Below are 22,161 nucleotides of genomic sequence, written 5' to 3' on the forward strand. Positions count from 1 at the left end.
TAGCTTATTTGCGATATATTCTGAAACTAAGCACAGCTTTCTCCTTTGCTAACAAAGGAAGAGATAAAAAGTATGGCTGAGTGGCAGGAGGGCAAGATTCCACATGTCGGTAAACAACTTACAAGTTAACTCTAATCAAATAGAGCAAGTTAGCTGTTTGCTTATTAAGCGCTGAAGAGACTATCAACAGTAGCGAGTGAGAACACCTAGCTACAGCAGACAAATGAGATCCCAAAGATCTGCAAAACAACAGGTCCAAAGGAGGTTGTTAACTATTCAAATTACTTATTAGAACACTCAGATTAAGCCTAGTAATTACAGCCATGCCACAAGACCCACAAGCGTTCTCTTGCTGTCACATTGCTCCCACACCAATTTAAGAGGTTATTTCCCATAAAAACTCTGACAACTTGTCCCAGATATACTTCAACAGTTTGAGAGAAGCAGAATCCCCTCCACTTGCCATTGTGGACCACTCTATTGTCCTTCCAGTCAATTCAGGACCATTCTGGCAATTTGTTTCCCGATGCTTTCATTGCTTGTCTTTGTCCATCTCCGTTACCTTGTTAAATTGAGGTTTTCATTATTCATTCCAATTCCAAGGCTAATACTGGACAGGTAAACCTGCTTAGACGTGTTAAAAAAATCGTAAGTACTAGTTCATTAAAATTCAGATGTTTAGTAATGCAAACAGTAAGAATGGATTCCATGAGTATTTATTTTATGTAGGCCAAAACAAATATTCGTGTTTTCACACACTATTAATTTTTAATATTTCTCTCACCAATGCTACTGATACTCACTGGAAAGTCATAATACATACTGTAATTTAGAAATTCACATATTTAGAGCTCAGTGTTTCACATAAAACATGTAAGTGCTTTGAAAGTTTTGCAAGTTTCGCATCCTACCTTTGATGTTAGTTTAATATATTTAAGATGCTGGAGCACACCATTTCTAATAAGGTGACCGTATAAGCTTCTCCAGTGGCAGAAGATGGCTGCAGGCAATAGCCCTTTCCATGGTATAAATCAAGACAGTTGGTAAGTGTACATACTGTAACTCCAGGGATTCCTAGAAACTATACATACACTATCCGAGCAATCAGGTAGGCAGGAGCTAAACACCACTCCTGGTTACTTGGTCCAATCTACTAACCATCAAAGAAACCGTGGGCATCAGCAAGCTGTTCCCATCTGCCATTTTTCTTCAAGGGGGAATAAAGGGGCCCAACTCTTCCCTATTACAACGAGATACATATCATAGGTGACATCATCTGAAAAAATGATGCCCAGATGTACGGTACTATTTGTTTCCAAAGAGCCCTCTGACTTTGCAAGAGATGAACCGATGAATTGCCTTAGTAGGCAATAAGCAAACTCTATGTTTACTAGTGGAGTATGATTTTTCCTACTAACAAGAAAACACATTTATAACTAGCTGATTAATAGGAACACACAAAAAGAACATGCTTTATAATAAAATTAGATAATTTTTTTTTGTATGCTGTAGGACTGGAAAACACCATCTGGTCAATTTGGTAACCCACTAAATTTTTCATGTCATACTTCATTAATTACCTTTCCTAAGACGTCAGTAAATATTTAGATTGATTTCTTCCCACATTAATAGTCTACTATGATAACTCTAAACTCTAGATTGTAGGTTCCTTTTAAAATTCTTTCATATGAGTCACAAATAGCCCTCCCCTTTTTGGAAGTTCAAAAGTCCTTTCTAATATCACCTCTACATACACAGTACACTCCTTCCTCTCCCCACCCCCGATAGTGTTGTATTATTAATAAAGACAAGAAAAATAGCAGTTTCAACTAATATCCTTCTAGCATTTCACAGATACATTCCTGAATAATGGTAGTGGAACCATCTTTGGAAGTTACCCTTCTCCAAGAAAAGACCAGCTACACATGAACCACTTCAGATAAAGCTTTGTCTAGCCTACTTTGCAAAAAACTTCTAATGATGACAATTCCACAGTCTTCCTAGGAAATTTATTTCAGTCCTTATCCATCTTTATGCTTGGAAAAGGTTCTTTTCCCCTAATGTCTACTAACCTCTAACCTGAATATTTCCTGCTGCAACTTAAAGTCGGAACTTCCTGCCACATCCCAAACAATGTGGAGAAGCTTTTATTATCATCCTTCTACATATCCAAAGGCAATCATAATAACTCTCTCAGCATCATCCTCTCCAGGTAAAAGAAATCCCAACCTTTTTTAAGGTACCTGGGGAAGAGAAAGAAGAAATTCTCGTGATGAAGAAACTGCTAGTTTCACAGATAAGTTCTCTAATTTTGAGAGAAATAAAAGGGAAAAAGTTCAGAAAATTGAAATAAAAAAGATTCAAGACATTTCTCAATTTAACAACCTAACTTATATATTGTTAGGAAAGCAATACCCAAGGGAAGACAGCATCTTTCTTTACATTGCCCTTATACATCACCACAAGCACAACAGGACTATAAGGAAGAAGGCAGAGTGCTCCAGTAAAAACAACAGAAAAAACACACATGTTCAAGTAATTAAATACATGCCAGTTCTGATCTACAGTAACAGTTTACACTGACACTAACAGCACTTAACAAATTTTTTTTGTACACATCATAAGCATTGCCTGTGATCTCTTCCAAACATGTTAACATTTCACTTCACAGAAATCAGCATTCAAGTCTGAAAAGAATAATCTGATCTCATCTAATCTGGTCTCTGCATGGATTCTTAATGCTGTATTTGTCATAGTTCAGTGCCACTGAAAAAGAAGTCCACTTGTTCCCAACAGATTCTCTTTACAGATTTTTTTATTGTTGTTTTGCACAGCACAGATAATCTGTTGAATTGCTATCCAGCACCTAACCAAGCAATGCTGCAAGGAGAAATGTACTATTCTGAGGAGTTTCATTTGACTAGGTTAGTCCTACTAGTGGAGTACAAACTGAAAACAGAGTTTCTGAAGAATAATTTAAAGCATGAGCATGTGGGAAAAAAAAAGCCTGAAGAAAAAAGTTGGGAAGATACCATCTTAAAATACAGTGCATTCCAAAAGATATTTTTGGCTGTAATAAACAAGGCCTTAGAGCTGGCCTTCAATTCATGGTATGAATTGTGCTACAAACCACATTTCTAGAATACAACTACATGTCAGATACTTCTTAGGAAAGGACGTAGTAAGTTTGCCCCCAGCCAAAAAGAAAAAAAAAAAAAGTAAATATATTACCAGGGCTGCATCTGTCAGTGGCCATTTTCTCCTTTGGAAAGATTCCGCCATGTGTCAAATTCCACTCTACAGGTATACCTTTATTAAACTGGTGACATAGTTGTGTTCACAGACTTAACATGAGATCAAAAGAAACAGATGCAGATGACTGGATGCAAGCTCTCCCGGAAGCCTCCCATCTCAAAGTAAGTCACAAATAGTACTAAAATTTAATTGAAGTCTTACCATAAGAATAAGACAGTCCCTTTAAAACTCTGTTTTCATCAAATAAAGAAAAAGTTTTGTTTGTGGATGATTTTTTGCTTAAAGAAAATTCCAGTGGAACCTGCCAGAACAAGAGCAGGTTGCATTCAGCTACCTTAGGAGGACACCCTCCTCATTCATTTCCACCGCTGCTGAAATCCCCTCAGTGTCCTGAGGGTCCTTGCTTCAAATGAGGGCAGCCAGTGGCACAATATTATACATGAAGGGTCAGTAGTTCTGAAATGCTTTCACTCCCATTGCTCAGAAAGACGGCTGGACACAGTGACCTTCAGAACAAGGTTCATCTTTTTTCCCAGGCTTTGTGCAAGAAAAATAAACTTGAGATGGCAGGGAGCCTTGATAACTAGCTGAGGAAGCAGCCGGTGCCAATCTTATTGCAAAAAACCTACCCCAAGCCATAGTGTAATAATGTAATAATAAATAATAACAAACACCAAAGCAAAAGTAGTTTTGCTTCTCCATCCTGCCAGCTGTTTGGTGTTAACTAGTTTTTGTGCCTGCTGATCAACACAGCTGAGGAAAATCTGTACTGAAGCAAAAATTATCACCCACCATATCTGTCACACACATGCACAGACCTCTGAGTTGCCTGTAGTCTGATCAACACCTGGCCCTTTTATAACTACCACATACAGTTAAACACTACTTTGAGTTGTTTATACTTTTTTCACACATACTGGACCAATACTGTCACTGGAGAACCAAACTGATCCTCTCAGTTTCTTTCACCGGCAAATTAACTTCACTCCACTTCAGTCAACACAGCTATCAGAAGGTGAAGTCATCTTACAAACTGAAAATAAATTTAGAACTATAATGTATGGCCAAAGCTGAAGCAACAATAAGTTTCCTGCACCTTCAAAACAAAAAATATCTAATATTCAATGCTAACATATAAAAAGCAAAAGTGAAAGCTGATTGTCAGTCAGAATTAGAACACAAAAATTAAGTTGGAAGTAATTATAAAAAATAAAGTACGTTCTGAAGCTCTACAATACAAAAAATAAAAACAGTCAATCTAGGGCTGGTATGCTTAATTACCAAACTATCTGCAGTACATTACATTTTAAAGAGTAGTGCCTTAAGCAATAAAAGATTGTTCTTTTGCAAATGTAAAGAAAGCCCACGTATAAAATGGTCACAAAACAAAAGTTGTCTGCATTAAATACTATTACACCATAGACTCTGCCAGCCTAAATTTGCTGTGAATTTCCATTTCACCAAGACTCAGGCAGTTTCACTGGTCACTGTGCTATTCCACAAGTTTGACTATTGACATGTACTTAAATCAAATAGTTCCCCTTACGCAACTTGCTTAGAACTTCAACTGAAAAGCAAAATGAGTATTTAGGGTTACAAAGTGGTTTTTTCTTATAGCAACTCCTATACAAGCAACATTTAGACCCACTTAACCAAGTATTCTGTACAACATATTATGCACCATGTTAAAGACAGATTATGTAGCAAGCCACCTTGTTTTATATAGCAGAGCAGTAGCCCCCCCGTGCAGAAATATTTCCGTCAAGGCCTGGGCTGTCCAATTGTACTCATTCCCAGTTGTACTTTGTTGCCTGCAAAGAGCATCTCCAAACCTTCCCCAGTTTCTTCCAGTCACCCACACTGTGAGCACTGTGAAAGATAACAAGTAAACACGTGCCACCTGAACAGCCAAATGCCTCCCTCTGTAAAAGCGCACAGCACCTCTTCTTTTCTAGTACTCTCACTATCTATAGTGCTTCCCTCCTCAATTAGAGGAGCATAGAAAAACAAAGGCATCTTTAAGAGACTTATCTGCAAGACTTGCAGAAATGAGAAGAAAATAAGGCAAGACTACAGCACCACTACAAAAATGAATTAAGCCCCTTGCCTTTACCTCTCCCATCCCTGCAACAAGTTCAAAAGCTGTCTTGAGCAGAAGAAAAAGGCAGTGCTGCCCCTCATGGCTCTCTGAAAAGTGCTGAAGGAAGAAGCAACAGTCCACAGAACACAACGGTAAGGAGCAAGCACGTACAAAGTATTTGGAAAGAGGAGAGAAGGGGAGACATTGATTTGGGAGGGAGTGTGTGGAAAAGAACAGAAATAGTGTGTGGTTGGGAACTTATCGGTCTAATAATTACACACAGAAAAGCTATGCTAAAACAATCTGCAGGATTGCTACACTTAGACTGCCAAAATGAAATAAAATGCCAGCATGCCCGTAGAAATTAAATTTGACACCCTTCTGCCAGGTTCTCCTTCCCCTGTCATATGCCTTATGACAGACCTTTTAGTTTCAAGCCCCCTACCCCCTGAGGAGCCCTGCTTCACCTAAAGCTGTGGGTGGAACTCTTCTGGAGATGAACCGGCGTTTAAGTGAAGATGACTTTTGTGTAATAATAATGCACAGAACTGGGGACTGCAGAAAGTGGAAGATGTGTGGTGAATGAAGCAGTTTCACTGTTTCTTCGTTTATGCTGCCTGCAGCCACAAGTGAAAGCAGCCCCACAGAGCAGAGCTTAGCTCCCAAAAACAGTTGTGCTACCAAACTCCTGAGTAGGCTGGCATTGCTCAAAACTGCAATTTCAGTGAAGGAGTTCTGCCATGTCCTCAGAGAGGCATGCCCAGCATAGGCACAGGTTTCAGAGATTTTACTTGATAAAAATCGGGCACGCACAAAAGACTCAAGCTTGGGCAGATGTCGGTACTGGACTTTTATGAAGACAATACAACATACACCTTTGAGAGACCATCACACTTGCAGACTCCTGCCTGAGTATAACAAAGATTCAGAATAACCCACTATCTCTTCTATATGTAACCTGCAAGCCTGTCTCCTGGGTCTTTTCCTCACCATCATGGCACTGGAATTAAGAAAAAGAACAGCTTTGGCCAGAGCCACAGAGCTTTCCTGTCATGAAAGATTAGCACAAGAGAAATCAGGAATAGTAAGAAAAGGGAAAGATATTTCTGGGCTGAAAAAAACACAAGATTTTGAAACCTTAAAGCACTACTGGTATTACTGTCCTTAACAGCTCTCTCTTCTGACCTGCTCTTAAAACAAATCTATAAATAACCAAACTCCAAAAGGAGTCGAATAACGAAGATCTATGCACTATGCTGTCTTTCCCAGAGTTCTTAATTCTGTGCTGATTAACTGGGACTGCCAGTGTATCTCCGTGAGCCACTTCAACATCTCATATCTATTCACAACTATTTTTCATATGTTGATTTTTCACTTTCAGCCTCTGAAGTGAGAGAGATGTTGGTAGGACACAACATGCATAAGCAACTTAGAGTGCAGTGTAACTCAAGTATCTTGCTGTGCAGTCCAACTCTGTCAAAGTACTGGATACAATAGCTGAAAAATCCAGCATGTATATCGGAAGTTATTACTGGGTTACTTATAGGTACTAACAAATATGGACACAAAACAACTGTCCCTCAAGTAACTGAAATTAATTTCCAGAAACAAACACTGCAGCAGATATGCAGTTCTTCCCCACTCTCTATTCCCCCCCCCCCCCCAATTTTTCTGCATGCATTGAACTATCTTCCGAAATTGTCAGTCTTTTCGCCATTCAGGATATGAAGGCAAGCATAGCTGACCTAGCGATGCACTCAGTCTGGATGAATAACATAACTATGCAACTCTTATCTATAGGGATCAACTTCAGTGACAAGTTGCACGCTCCCTAAATCTTTGACCTTTATTTTGCAGTCAGAAAGAATACTTATAATAAAGCTCAAATTAAAAGCTTATTTCAGTGACAGTGTTACTTCAATAACAGTGAACTACCTTTGCAACAAATGTCACTTCTTTTATATTGAACTAAGAAGCAACAAACCTATGTTCTCCTTTCACAAATGCCATTTCTTTGTTGCAACAGCAAGGGCTAGTGCCAACAACTGTTTAAAAAAAAAGTTTCAGAACAGAAAATAAACTTACTTTTGCCAAGAACAGTCAACCATTGGGTAATACTGCACCTCCAGACTTATCATTTAGCAACTGTAACTGTTGGTTAAAGTTTTGTAGGATGCAATAATAGAAAGGTATGTGCATTGGGAAGGGCATGTTTACCTTTCAATTGAGCTGGATGTCAGCCACAACAGTTTCACTTACTGGGATCCAAGCATGTCAGTTGTTTTTCTCATATCAGACTGTTTTGATTTTCACATTCATAGCCAGTTGCCTGTTTCCCGAACTCCTCTGGAGTATCAGCTGAGTAAAAAAGTAAAATTATTTTATCCCACCCAATCTTTATATACTTTCCTCTGAAATGTCCTTCTGACCCCAGCACACTTCTTTTGATATATTCAAGTACTGGAAATGAGTTTCCGGCTGCCAGGGACTAGCATTAAAAAACAGTGCACAGTGCAGCCTGATCCTAAAAAGGTCTGGGGTTCATTACATTAGAGGAAAAAAACCATATTTTACTCTGAAGATGAACACTCACATCAGTGATGAGAAGTCTCAGAGCCTCCACAGCTCAAGGTAAAGAGAAGAGAGCCTTCTGAGTTTAGTGTCTTGTAAAAGAAGAATGATTATCCTTTCAAGATCTTATATTGAATTAGATTTATCTCTGTCAGATTTCAGTCCAAAACTTCTTCCCTGTCTTCTGCTCTACAGACAATTCCTTCTGCTCTGATTAGCTTTAGGTGTCTTATTTAACAAAATAGTTTTAAAGGCCAATTCTTTTATCGCACTGTGAATAGAGACATCCACTCCAATTGCCTTTTGCGTGCAGGCTGTTCAATTTTCCATTAACTGCTTTATCATTCTTCCTTCATCTTCCTAAGCTGAAACTTTCAACACTTACAATACCAAACAAACCAACAAAACAAAAAAACACCCAAGTAGGCAGCTGAATGGGACTGTGAAGAAACAGGCAGTTTCCCTGGGTTGTTTGCTATCTCAGCTGAAGCATGGAAGAAATGGCAAGGATTGAGAATGCTCCTTTCCTGGTTCAGTTTAGCATATTTTGAGCTAACTCAGCTGTTTTTACACAGACTAAGGTGAAGAAGCATTCATGCAGCTTTTCCACAGGCTCTGCTATCGAATGCAATACAATACATTGGCTCTGCAGTCTGGATATGGCGAACAGAGACTACACAGACAAGGATGCGGGAAAGAATTGCTTCAGTTACTGCCCCTGTGTTGTCTTACAGAATTGGGTATAGTGTCTTTTAAGAAAAAATTACAGAAAATAAGTAAGGCATGAACAAGTAAGGAGCACTTAATAATGCGTTATTTGAAAGATGCTGCAGTTCAAGTTCTGTAAACTACAATCCAGTTACTTAAGAAATAAAATATGTTTAAGAAGTCAGAACTCTGTAGTTTCTCATTAAACAACTAAATAGTAATTCAGGTAAGCCTAAAGGTGTTCTGTTTGTGCCCTCACAGATGCCATACAATGAACCAAGACAACATAACAAGTTTCCGCAAGCTGGGATACAATTTAGAATCATAGCTAAGATGATCTGACAATCTCCTCCCTCTCACGTCCCCACTTACTCCCTTGCACTAGTAATAACATTTTTCTGAATTTTCAGGGATTCAGCTCAGGGATCTAAAGCAGCAGAAAGTTTTTCTTTCTGTGGGCAGAAGGGAAGGATAAGCTTTCTGCAGGAAGGGAACTCCCTGAAGTGGTTCACCATTAGGTGGGAAAAAAAGCAGAGCCAGACAAAAGTAGTAACATCTGAGGCCTGGGAGAAGGGACTCATAGAATAGTTTGGGTTGGAAGGGACCTTTCAAGGTCATCTAGTCCAACCCCTAAGAGGGGGGTACATCCTTTTCAGCAGCCTACAACCATCAGATTTGTCTTGCTGCAACTGAGCCTGCTAAACAGAAAGGAAACTGGGATTCTCCTATGAAATACTCTAAAGTTTTGTTTTAATTCATGAGCAGTAAGAATCCAACTTGTCCCCTCAGAAAAAGCAGGCAGGTAGGTCTGCAGGCATGAAGTTCACTTGGAAAAACAGTGCTTTGAGTATGTGGTATGGGGAAATGCCCCTTTGGCTTCTACCAGCCTCAGAGAAACTTAGCAGTGATAGCTACTATAGGACAGAGATTCAGATATATTTCACTCAAAATATGCTCTGTTTCATTTGAGCTTTCTCCTCTTATAATTTTATTTTCAATTTGTAATCCAGAACCGGACACCTGCCCTACTGGAATTATTTACGCTTTTTTTTTTTAAGCAAATCAATGTTTAAAGGGAGTTTGGATTAATCAGACATATTTAGGGTATTTTCCCTTCTCCAAAGATAACAAATCCAGCTTTAGCGGCTTTTGAGACAAACCATTTAATTCTTTATGGCTAGGAGTCCAGAAGCTGGAACGTGCTACCTATTAAGGTATAAGAGTTGATTTGAAGCTAGTATTGTCAAGTAGCAGGCTCAAGGAAGAAGCTGAACCTGCAGGATCTGAACAACTTTTTGACCTGGCTCAAGCACTGGGAGACAGACCCCATGATTTTACTTATCTGCACAATGATACAGGCAAACACAATGTAGATCACGGGAAAAAATTGTACTCTCATCCCTTATGACTATGGAAAGGGGAAAACTGTCTTTCACCTTCGTCTTTACTGCCTTTAAGAGCACTAAGAGTGCTCTTAGTCTATTAAAAGTGAACAAGTGGCTAGGAAGATTAGATGGAAGGAAAGAAAAGTTCACAAAATTTAAGTGAGACACAGACAAACTGATGAACATAACACACTACTGGAACAACCACATACAGAGACATTCTTCTGAATGAAATTGATTTTATTTAAACTTAATGCTGTTGTTTACATGATAAGAAAAGAAAATGCTAACTATAATTCAGCAAAAGCCAGATGGATAGTAGAGGGCAAAGCTTGGTGAGGAACAGCAGATAAGTGAAAGAAAGCAGGAAAAGAAGCTCTAAGAAGTCTTCAAAAATGCACTTTGAACTGAGAAAGCCATATTCAAAGGTAAGAAAAGAGAAGAGGGTATGAAAAGAACAGCTATGGATATTTCACTAGCAAATTTCTAAGTTTTGTTGGACTGAGACTTTAGGTTCAGATCCTAAGACTAAATAAAACTGAAGTTCTCGTGAAATACGCATGTAATAAATGTGTCATTAAAACACGATTAAAATTATCTCACTAGATGTACCTTTTGCTGTCTTATGGGAAGAAGTTCTCAGATTTTCACAGAATGGCTGAGGTGGGATTGGACCTCTGGAGATCATCAAGTCCAACCCCCCAGCTCAAAGCAGGGTCAGCTAGAGGACGCTGCTCAGGTCTACCTCTGCTTGGTTTTCAGTATGTCCATAGCCTCTCTGGGCAACCTGTGCCAGTGTTCGATCATCCTCACAGCAAAAAACCCCAAACCAAACAGGCAAACAAACAAACAAACAAAAAACCCAAAAACTTTTTTCTTACATTGAAATGGTATTTCATTTTGTGTCCATTGCGTCTTGTCCTGTCATTGGGCACCACTGAGAAAAGTCCAGGGCTCCTTCTTTTTTACTCCCCCTCCCCAGTCAGGTACTTACTTGATTAAGATCCCCCCTGAGCCTTCTCTTCTCCAGGCTAATTCACTGAGGCAAACCAGAAGCGACTATGCTCTTTACACAGTGCACTCCAATCTTTTATATCACACCATACAACACATTTCATGTACCAGTCTACTCAGACTAATGACAAAGTTTACTTGGCTGTTTCCACACCCGATGCCTCTCCAGCCCTGGAAAGAGTTCAAATCATGTTGAATGATAAAACTATCTTAAAAGTTGTCTTTTTTCACTATACAGAAGCATTAAGAGTTTCAGCTCTAAAGAAACCACATTCACAAGAAGCAAGTTTTAGAGTTGCAATACTGATGAGAGAGAAGTCACTGCTATCCTAGCTTTTACTTTTCTTCTTAGTGCTTTTAACTGCTTTACATAGTTCCAAATGAGGAAAAATTATAAGTCTTCCACATTCTAATTCAACACTAGAAAGCCCTTTTTGCCAATAAGGAACATGCATGGACAGTTGTGCCATGAAAACCCACACCATGAGCACAAACAAGCATGCCAGCAAAATTTAAGTACAGGCTGGTCTGACACTTGCTTGTACTCTGAAACATGGCATTCATAACCAGTGGGATATCTAACAAGCGTACGGAACATGCAAGACCAGGAGTGCAATTTCCTGATATCCAGACAGCTCAAAAAAGAGGGTACACAAAATGTATCACAATCAGAAACAAAAATTTTGTATTAGTACTCCTGTTCCTAGCAGGGGAAACAGCTTCTGATCCCTGCCAATGTTTTTTAATCTATATTCATAACTTCTAGTAATATACTGAGTGTTTACGCTAAAATAACAACAAATTCTAGTATATCTAGTATATATATAAGAATGCTCTTAAGAACTAATATATATTGATCATACGTATAGGAAACATATACTAAACACCACAAAGTTATTTCATACATTCACTCAATGCAGACAATGTTAACAGTGTTATCTTGCACTTAAACTATAACATGAAATTCACAAACTGCAGAATTTGTGTACATCTTAACTTCTGAGTTCAGGTTCTCAGTTTTCAATTTAATTCTCAGTATTCTATTTCATCTCTGTTTTGTAATTTTTTTTTTAAATAAGAGTAAAATTTAAAGAAGAACCTGAACTGACTGCATATTCACCATAATAAACGCACACTGCCAGAATTTATTGCAGTAAGCAACTTAAGGGGATGGCAGGAGTGGAAAAACAAAACAAAAACAGCTGTGATCTCATTAGCCAAGCTCATTATGTAAGACCTCATTAGCCACCATTCACAATAACGTGAATAAACCCTACGGACACTGATGGAAAGGAAGTGATCAGGGATACAGAAGCTGAATAATCATATAGCATTACAGCACACTGTCAACTTAGTAGTTAAAGTTCTGGAATGCAACTGGGTAAGATCTCCACCAACACACACTGCAGAAAGCCCATGGTTGGGCTTTGCAAGTACAAAGCCCCCTTAGCCTACTAACTGCAGTACGAACAGGAGTTCAAACATGAACACGTACAACAGGGTAAGGGACAGGGGGTGTGATACACAAAACTGAGACTCCAAAACGCTTCAGCCTCCTTCCCTAAGTACGTTTTATGTTACTAACATCTAATACTTCTGCAATGTGAGAAATATGAACAGAATTTTATTTTTGGCTATTACACAGACTTCATCTTGATTTCTTGATTTTAGTCTTTCTTTAGTTTGAAAAAGTTTAACCACTTCACAGTTTTTGCATTAAGTTCCGAAAAAAATGGGCTGTAACTACATGAAGTTTAACAAACTTTGGTAGGTCCAGCTGACTTCAGGGGATTTTTCCCCTTTTCCATCAGCTTTGCCAAATGAAAGACGAGCAGCATTGACACGTACAAACCTTTACTGGACGCCTGGAACTTAAGTGATCATCAGCTACTACAGCCTCACTTAGAAGGATCATCAATCACGATAACAAAAATTTCCTAGATAGAGTTGTTATATTTTAAGCAATTCTTCAAAATGTCTCAGTATTTTAAGCCAGTAGGTTTTTTGACTGGGCTATTTTGAAACAATCATGCAGCTTAGAAAGTTAAAAATATTCTCAGCTTTCTCCTCTTCTGCAGTCGTCTTCACTTCCTCATTAATTAGTTCACATTTTAATGTTACAACTAACAGTTTAATGCTGCACTAGAATGGAGAGACCCTTTCCATTAGAAAGGCAGTATAAAAGGCTTTGTTTTGTTGTTGTTTTTAACTTCTTAAAAGGTATAACTTAGTTGTTAAAAGAGAATTTATATTTTAATGTCCAGTTCAAATTTCAGCATTTCAGTTTCTACTGAATCTACAAATAAGCCCAGATGCTTTTAACAAAATATTTTTTCCATTCCCTCCCCCCCCCCCCCAAAAAAAAAAAGAATGAACAGAACAGTTTGGTTCAAGTTTCTCTTTTCATTCTAAAGGAAGATAATTTCTTAGTCATCCAGAGGGTAAGAGGGTAGCTAAACACTGATATATTTTGTTTTGTATGAAATGCCATTTACAAAATAATAATGCAACACAGCTATGACAGAAAATAAATCATGTAGTAACAAAGGTATTCTTTGCATCATTAGTCCAAATATAAACATGAGTAAAAATAATACTTTACATGAACCTAAACACATAACATGATGCCTGAGAAACTGACTTGTGAAAACATCTGAAGAGAACCACCTTTCCTTCAAACAAGGTATGAAAATTTCTGCAGGGTTGATGTGAGAAGGGTCCCAGAGAAAGTCACACGGCAATGCCAGTCTTCCAAGAAGAAGTAATAGAAATTAGTTTTTCAGTAGTGTAAATCTATTTAACATGACTCTCCCTATACTAGTCTCCAGAAGATACATTTTATACCTTTGGCACACATCCATTCAGATAAAGGGGCAACAGTACCTACTCAGGGAAGGACAAAACAAAACAGGCATACTATACAGATTATGTCAACAATAGAAACCTCAAACTTTTGAGTGATTAATTCAGATAGAATTTATCAAACAACTGTCACACAACTACAAGTCTAACCTCACAGTCTGGAAGCTGAAGATGTACAGAAGCATTATCCATCAGCATTTGTAAATATTTGAAGATATTTATATAGGTAAGAAAAACTGGATTCTGCACCTAGGACGGAGTAACGCCAGGCACAAGTATAAATTGAGAGAGGAATGGCTGGATAACAGCCCTGCAGAAAGGGATCTGGGGGTGCTGGTCGAGTGCAGGGGTGCCCTGGCAGCCAAGAGGACAAACCACATCCTCAGGTGCACCAAACACAGTATAACCAGCCGGTCAAAAGAGGTGATTATCCCACTGTATTCAGCATTGGTGCGGCCCCATCTCGAGTGCTGTGTGCAGTTCTGTGCCCCACAATTTAAGAAGGATGTGAAGACCCTTGAATGCGTCCAGAGGAGGGCAACAAAGCTGGTGAAAGGACTGGAAGGAACATCCTAATGAGGAGCAGCTAAGGACTTTGGGCTTGTCTAGTTTGGAGAAAAGGAGGCTGGGGGGTGACTTCATTGCTCTCTACAGCTTCCTGAGGAGGGGATGTGGAGAGGGAGGTGCTGATCTCTTCTCCCTGGTATCCAGCGATAGGACGTGTGGGAATGGTTCAAAGCTGCGCCAGGGGAGGTTTAGACTGGACATCGGGAAGCATGTCTTTACTGAGAGGGTGGTCAAACACTGGAACAGGCTTCCTAGAGAGGTGGTCAATGCCCCAAGCTTGTCAGTGTCTAAGAGGCATTTTCACAATGCCCTTAATAACAGGCTTTAATTTTTGGTCAGCCCTGAATTGGTCAGGCAGTTGGACTAGATGGTCATTGTAGGTTCCTCCAACTGAAATAGTCTAGTCTATTCTATTCAACCAAACTTTGGAAATTGCCTTTTTTCCCCACTCTGGAAGGGATATCAAATGTCCCAGGTGAGAATTTACACCTATCTACAACAATCATGCTGAGCTGTGATGAGAGCAGAAAACCGCCCCCCAGGCTGTGATGGAATTTCCCCTCTTTCTCCAAGGGTGACATCAGGCAAAGGAGACCACAAACATTCACATTTCACTCTGAAGATGCACATGTATCAATGGTCCAAAGCTACACAGTGATTTCCCCAAGGTCCTGAGAGGACACAGTATCTGAGAAGCCAACATCACTTCTTACACTGTTATACTCCCTATTTACATTTCCCTCCACTTCTGCAAAGAAAAGGTAGAATTATAAGTAGAACTATAGCTGAGAAAGGACTAAATTAAAAGACTGAAAATTATGTTAAAAACTTGTCTTCCCCATGAAACAGTAGATAAAGGCCATCAACTAAGCTGAATACAAAAGAAACCCCAACCAACCAACCAAAAAAAAAAACAACAACCACCAACCAAAAAACCACCCTCGGGGAAAAAAAGGCTGTTTAACATTTCTTTTGGAAAAGGCATTAGTGTTACAAAACCATAAAAAGCCTCTGCAGTTTCAGGGGAACTAAAGAAGGTACAACTTCCAAAAACAAGAGAGGTTATCCTTCTGTTATCCTCACAGAATTTTACTCTGAAAAGTGAAGCATTTCCACATCATTATCCATTTCCACATAAATAAACCTAGCCTTGAAAAGTAGAGGTGCATGACCTAATATCAAATGCTATTAGTACATTCCTGGATAAAAGGATTTCAATTTATATCATATAATTCATTCAAAGCAGGTTTAAATGTTTAAACTGATGTACCTGCTCAGTGAAGCGCTACTTTAAGATAGGGTAGTACAAAACTATCCCCTTTTAGCCAGGGAGAAACTTCAGCACACATACTTGCACAGATCACTGAGAAACTTAGAAGAGATGAACTAAGTAAACTTTTTTGTGACCAAGGAAAGGAAAGTCCCTTATCAAGGAAAAAAGTATTAGATATACTTTGTACCTGAAAGATATTTGATTCTGACAGTTAACATTTTCAGAGTAATTTAAGTGCTAAGAATAAACAACATCTGGTTGGAACGCATACCATCTCTTAGGAATTTGCCATACCATTTGGTATATCTATATAAACTCAGTACAAAAAGTAAACCCTAAAGATTAGACTTACTGTATTCTATGTCTTTTTCACTAAGTTATCACAGATGCACAACATGACAAAATAAGAAACAGAAATATTGCTCTGGTTTAATTTTAATGACAGTTGTTTTTTTTTTTTAAACAAAACTGAGGGGAAAAAAACCACCTACTCATCACTGCATTCGCCTACACCACTATGCATTATTAGGCGGCTACTGCCTTCCATGTAGAAAAGGACGCAGTTCTCTGTTGAACAATCATTTTAGTTGTTATGCCACAATTTTCACTTTAAAATCCATTTTGACATCTTCAGGAGGAAATGCCCTACAAGTTTATAGCAGCCTTTAACAGCTGAAATCAGATTGGTAGCACTTCCTTCTAAGGAACTCGTAGTTTAAGGACATGGTCATCAAAAGACACAAGTAACCTACTCATCTTAAGAGCAGAGGAAGAAAGATAAAAGGTGAAGAACATCCCACCTACTTGGAATACGACCTCACACTAAGAATCCACCTCTTGCAAGAGCAGAAAACATTTGCCATAAGATGAAGATGACTGTTGATACCACAGTGAAAATGCTCAGCTTACTGACATCAGTGTTTACACATAGAGGTTTGTCACAGTGAGCAGCAAGTTACACCACTTTGCCATAGCATGCGCTATGGAAGTTCAATATTGAACAATCTACACCGCATCAGAAAGTGTGACTCATGAATGTCCTCCAGTCACACTGGTTTTCAAAGTGGGAGGCATGGAGCAGGTTGCCAGCAACTGCAAGAGCAGATAGAAAGCAATGATTTGTACACACATATGCACATGAACAGTCTCAGTTTAAATAATTTTCCAACATCCATCTTCTGAAAGACAGTGCAATTACACAAATGCTCACAAAAATCAAGCTTTAACTGGCTCAAAAAAAAATAATATCCAGTTTGTTGAATCAGTGCAAGTGTCAAATTGTATCAGAATTGATAGGGCTCTGACTCACGTTTACAGAGAAAAGAGCTGCACTGCTTCAGCCGTTCCGGCATCCTTACCATCTGCTCCAACCTTCTTCCAGAGCAACTGAGTTGAGAGAAAACATGACTGTGCCTTAGTCAATTCAGTTCAGTCGGCATCTTCACTTAAACCCACCTTTTACAGGAAGTTTCATTTGCCTGCCTGAACTGAAGCAGCTCAGGTGCAGACGTGTGCCTTCCTACTACCTGCGCCTTCCTTGGACCTAGTAAAGTCCAAGAAGGAAGGGAGCTGGCAGATGGGGCAGCGTGAACTCACAGAAGCAAAGCAGCCAAGCTCATCTACCACCATTCTGGAACTCATGAAGCTTGTGCATCCGTACAAGACTTACCATTTAACAACAAGATGTCTGTTTTATGTATCCTACTGTGTTAAATATGTTGTTCAGCCTCCATTTTGCTTTCCTGTAACCTACAAAAAGAGTACCCCCAAATGACCATAGGCATAAAGGGTTCTTTTCTCTTTTGAGTATGTATACCTAGCTGAATAAAAGCAGAGAGTATGAAGTGCCTTAGTTTTGCCTCTCTTTATTGCACCAATAAAGGACTTTATGTATATGTAAATACAGCGGTTGGACTGGCTAGGTACAGCGGTGAAATCTGCCCTTCAGTTACAGATGCTATCTTTGCTCTGGGGAAAGGAATTTGTTTTCCAAGCTTTTCATGCGGCTACTTTTACATAAGCACTGAATAGTTTAAAAAAAAAAAATGTATGTCTGTGTAATGGGGCAAAGCAAAGGAAAAAAGGAAGTTCAACACAAAGCCAAATTTGCAAGAAAAAAAGAAAAACAACTAAATATCACAAGGTTGGAGTTGGGAAATATATTTCCAAGATAAAATAACACACCCAAATTTTAAAGACAAATTAAGTAATTTGTGGTGCCTCACCTTGAGCATTTTAAAATAGGCATCATTTTTAAGAATACCTCAAGCACGGCATCCCTTGTGGGACCCAAAAGGGCTTGCAATAATTCATGTTACATTTAATAGACAAGTTACAGAAATAAAACTGCTTGTTATTTGCACTCTCTTCATTCAGAAGGGGAAGGAGGCAGGAATTATAAATACTTCACCTGCTTGAAAGCTTATGGTTTGTTGTTTTTCTTTTAAGCAAATTCTGGCTTACCTCTTTGAAAATGAAAAAGAACAGTGAAGTGATAAAAGGAAGAAGTGGTGATGTACTTGGAGTATATGAAAGATAAAAGTCAACAGAGAGAAAGGAATAAAACCAGCCGAAAGTAGGAGCTGGAAAAAGTAGGCAGGAAAAAGCACAGAAGCGTAAATATAAAGAGGCAAAGATTACAAAGACATGGTTCAATGTCAAAAGCTATACAGGTCAAGATATATGACATACGTTTGATTTTTGAGAGCTAGGATTTGTTGATTCAGAGAAATGTATTTCTCCCCTGGAGAGCATTCCAAAGCATGTGAGATACAGCTCTGGATGAATGGGTGTCAAGAGTAAAATAAAAGGAAGGGAGGAAAAATCACGTCAGAGGAACAAACGAAGCCAAAAGGATAAAGGACAGCGTTTATGTTAGCATGATGCTTTCCCAGGAATTAGCCGTCAAAGTCATCTCTTTCCTACTCCCCCTCTTCACTGCCTGCAACCAGGGAATGACTTGGAACATGAGTACCTATTTTCCAGTTTCCAAAACCAAGGGGAACAAAATAATTTATTTCAATCGTAGCAAAAGGAGCAAACAATTCCAAGAACATACAGGGTATCTTCCTCTTCAGTGACAGTTTGACCTTACAGTTCAGACACACGAGGCACACGCCCATTTGAAAATCACTTTGCCCACGTGTACACAAAGGACTGAAACACATTTCTGTCATATTCTGTAAATAGCGGTTAATGAGGAACATCACAACCAAATCAGCCAAATAATGCAAGCGACACACTAACAACTCAAGACATTAGCAACTGATCAATAAATACTAACTTCAGACTACCAGGAAGGGACGCAATTAGAAACTGCTTCAAAGTAACACTGTTTAATCAAAGAGACTCCCCTCTTTTCTTTGTAACATTAGCAACCTTCTGCAGTTCAAACATCACAAACATGCTGAACACCATTCTCATACTCTTAAGGTTTGTTTTTTTCATTAGCCTTCAGAGGATGAGTAATAATTTCCCAGTGCAAGCGCTTTTTAAAGACCAAGATCTACCTTATTATTATAAAAATGAAATATCATTGCCAACCTCTACTTCGATTTTCCTGAAAAGGAGAGTGCACGTGATACAAGAATGACTCAAGACCAGTGCACACACACAGAATTTATATAGTTATGTAAAGCCAAAGATATTCCCCTGCTTCAAGACTTCCGGTTAGAATAAGCACCAATTATATATCAAAATGCTGTAGCTTGACTAAAAATGTTGTCCATCACTTATGGTTACACTGCAAATAAGCCCAAAGACACGATAGAAGTTGTAGTGTTCGACTCTGGTAGAGCACAGAACTCGCAGCAGTAATGAAATCAGAAGGTGATGAACAGCTAGCAGCCCACCCTGCTTTAGCAGTTCTGAATCATGCAGCTGCAGAGAATATTTATCTCTGAAGGATCAAAGTGTTAAAACATATAAATAAACTGTATATAGTGGCTTAATAAATAAATTTTACAATCATGATTAGAAAACATTACGGTTTTGATCCTACATTTACATTCTGGTACTCGCGGGAAGTCCAGCGCTTGCCTTCAGAGGCTCTGCTGAAGGTGGTGAGACCGCACACAGATGCAAGTGTCAGCCCACACAGAAAAGCCTTCCAAAACTAGGCCTAATCATGGCAAACAGAATAGAGTAGCGCCCAGTCCTGATGCAATACTATCAGGTTACACCTTTAATACCTCTTTAAAACCAGGAAAGTAAACACACTTGCAGCACATGCATACCATCATTCACTGTGTTATTTCAACTACTCAAAGGATGTTCAAGCAGCTTCACAATGTCTGCAAGAAGAGTTACAGTTAATACATCCCTCTAAAGTAACCTGGAGCCCACTAAAGACAATTCATCTGCTGAGCTCACATATATATTTAGCCACTGGTTACCTGCTGAGCACTTTTACCTTCTTTACTGCTACCAGTATGTTAAGACGGTCTACATTTAACTGGTACAATTCAGGGTTTGCTAATGTCACTATCTTCTTCCTTGAATGACCTTTGCTGTTCAACTGTATCACTTAGCAAAGTGAACCGAATTTCTGGAGGCAGCACTGAAGCTTACTTATAAATAATAGTTCCTATTCAAGAAAATAGTAAGAGCTGTATCTAAAGAATTTTTTCCTGCCACAAACCACAAATCAATCTACAATAGTTTAAAACAGGTAAAATAGCATTAACTCTTCAAAAACAATTCAATTATTACTATAGCAAGTGTTCTAGCAACATGAGCACCTTTGTACTCGGTGCTTTAAAAAAAAAAGTAAATAAAAGTTGAACTGTATTGTTGATATCAAGTGCCTAATTCTTTATTGTCATGCATAGTTAATTTAACCACTCCAACATAAGTGCAAAAATCAGTATATTTGATTTGCTGTCACTGTGTGTTCACAGATCCATAGATCCAAAGGACCCCTGAAGATTCAGAGCAACAGGGAAAAAAGCCCTAGGAGGACACCAGAAGCCTGCTTGAAAAAAATCTAAAACTCCAGAACAAACATAGCTTAAACTAAGACCAAACTCAAATACAAGTTATCATCACAAACAGAAAGTAAGTAATGCTGTTACCTAGTGGTGGAAAGCTAGGTACATGCAAAATTGTACAGTTTTTTTTTTTTTTCTTTACTAACTTGAAATTCTCATCTACAAGCTATTAAATGACTTCAAGAGGAAAAAAAAAGGCCTAATTAATAAACTAATGAAAGATATTGCTTTTCTTGCATTCAGTTCTGCGACAAAGGGTCGGTATTTTTGCACCTGCCAGTTCTGATTCTCAGCAGAGTAACTGACAGACAAGAAGCTACATCACTTCCTGACCATCCCAAACCTGCTCTTTTACACTCCTCTTGCAACATCAGCAAGAGGTGGAAACCTGTGGTATAAAAGCACTAAAACCTTAATCCTCAAACATGAGTCTTCCACAGAGTATGATAACCAAAACAGGATCGTGCGTCCCTCAGCATCTTATCAGATCGTATTTTCAATTATATAAACCAACATTAGCTGAATTCAGTCAGCATTCTCTATGACATCTGGATAAACACATTTACTTTGCTTTCAGCCAGAAAATAAATTAACTAGGGGAAGGGAAGGAAGATACAAAGACTTTAATGTCACTTACTCAAACGCAAAGAAGAGTCCACTGGTGACCAAGATGAGAACAAGAGTCAGGTAGAAGACCCCAGTCTGTCGAGCCATCATGATCCTCCCATTGCAGAAGAATTTGTTTCTTCCAGGAAAAACCTCCCATTTTCTCTTGGGAGCTGATTTCTTTTTCTTATGGGGAGACTCCATGGGAGACGAAGAGCTGTGTGTGCTGATCTGACTGTATTCACAGTCTTTCATGGGCCCACTACCACCTCCAGGAGTCATCAAGAGAGAGTAAAATGTGGGGAGAACCCCACCAAAAATACGTACAATATATATATGTGCAAATATTCTTCTGACCGAGATAACCCTCTCCACCAGCCCCAGTTAATAAAAAAAGCAAATAAAAAGATGATAAGTCTGCTACCAGACTAGCAATAGGTGTATCATGCAAACACACCAGTTAACTCTTCAGAAACCAAAGCTGTCATATCTGAAATGCTTGAGAGGGATCCTTCCTTCCTTCCTCCACCAGTTACAAAACAACCATGTAGGACAATCCTTTTTAAAACAACTTATCACAAAACAAGACCAAAAAAAAAGTAATTATAAAGCAGTTAGGCTGTCCAAAAAAATTGTCTTTTTTTTTTCAAGTTTATGTACAAATGGGAGGGTTTTTTTTTTCCTTCCCACGCACACCCTGAGAGATTTCTCCGAGGGTCAGAAGGTTGGTCAAGGCAAGGTTTAGCAACCGAGTCTATCATTCATAGAGATTTGTTATAATCCTCCTTTGCGCAGCAGATTTCACTGCTAAAAACGACCATTCCTAAAACGTTCCCTCAAGAGACACGCGTT

The 22,161-nt window shown here is 38.8% G+C and overlaps 1 protein-coding gene across 4 annotated transcripts in view; it reads right to left on the minus strand.

Annotated features, from left to right (window-relative positions):
- ZDHHC14 (zinc finger, DHHC-type containing 14) overlaps nt 1–22,155 on the minus strand; it is a 116,343-nt gene extending 94,188 nt beyond the window's left edge. For all 4 annotated transcript variants that reach the window (XM_009319125.1, XM_009319123.1, XM_009319124.1 and 1 more), the window contains exon 1: nt 21,341–22,155. In XM_009319125.1, the coding sequence (XP_009317400.1) occupies nt 21,341–21,591 (251 nt within the window). In that variant the 5' untranslated portion in view covers nt 21,592–22,155. The remainder of the gene's footprint in view (nt 1–21,340) is intronic.
- Between the last annotated feature and the right edge of the window lie 6 nt (nt 22,156–22,161).

This window comes from Pygoscelis adeliae, unplaced genomic scaffold (assembly GCF_000699105.1).
Source record: "Pygoscelis adeliae isolate BGI_AS28 unplaced genomic scaffold, ASM69910v1 Scaffold172, whole genome shotgun sequence".
In the NCBI taxonomy this organism is placed as follows: Eukaryota; Metazoa; Chordata; class Aves; order Sphenisciformes; family Spheniscidae; genus Pygoscelis; species Pygoscelis adeliae.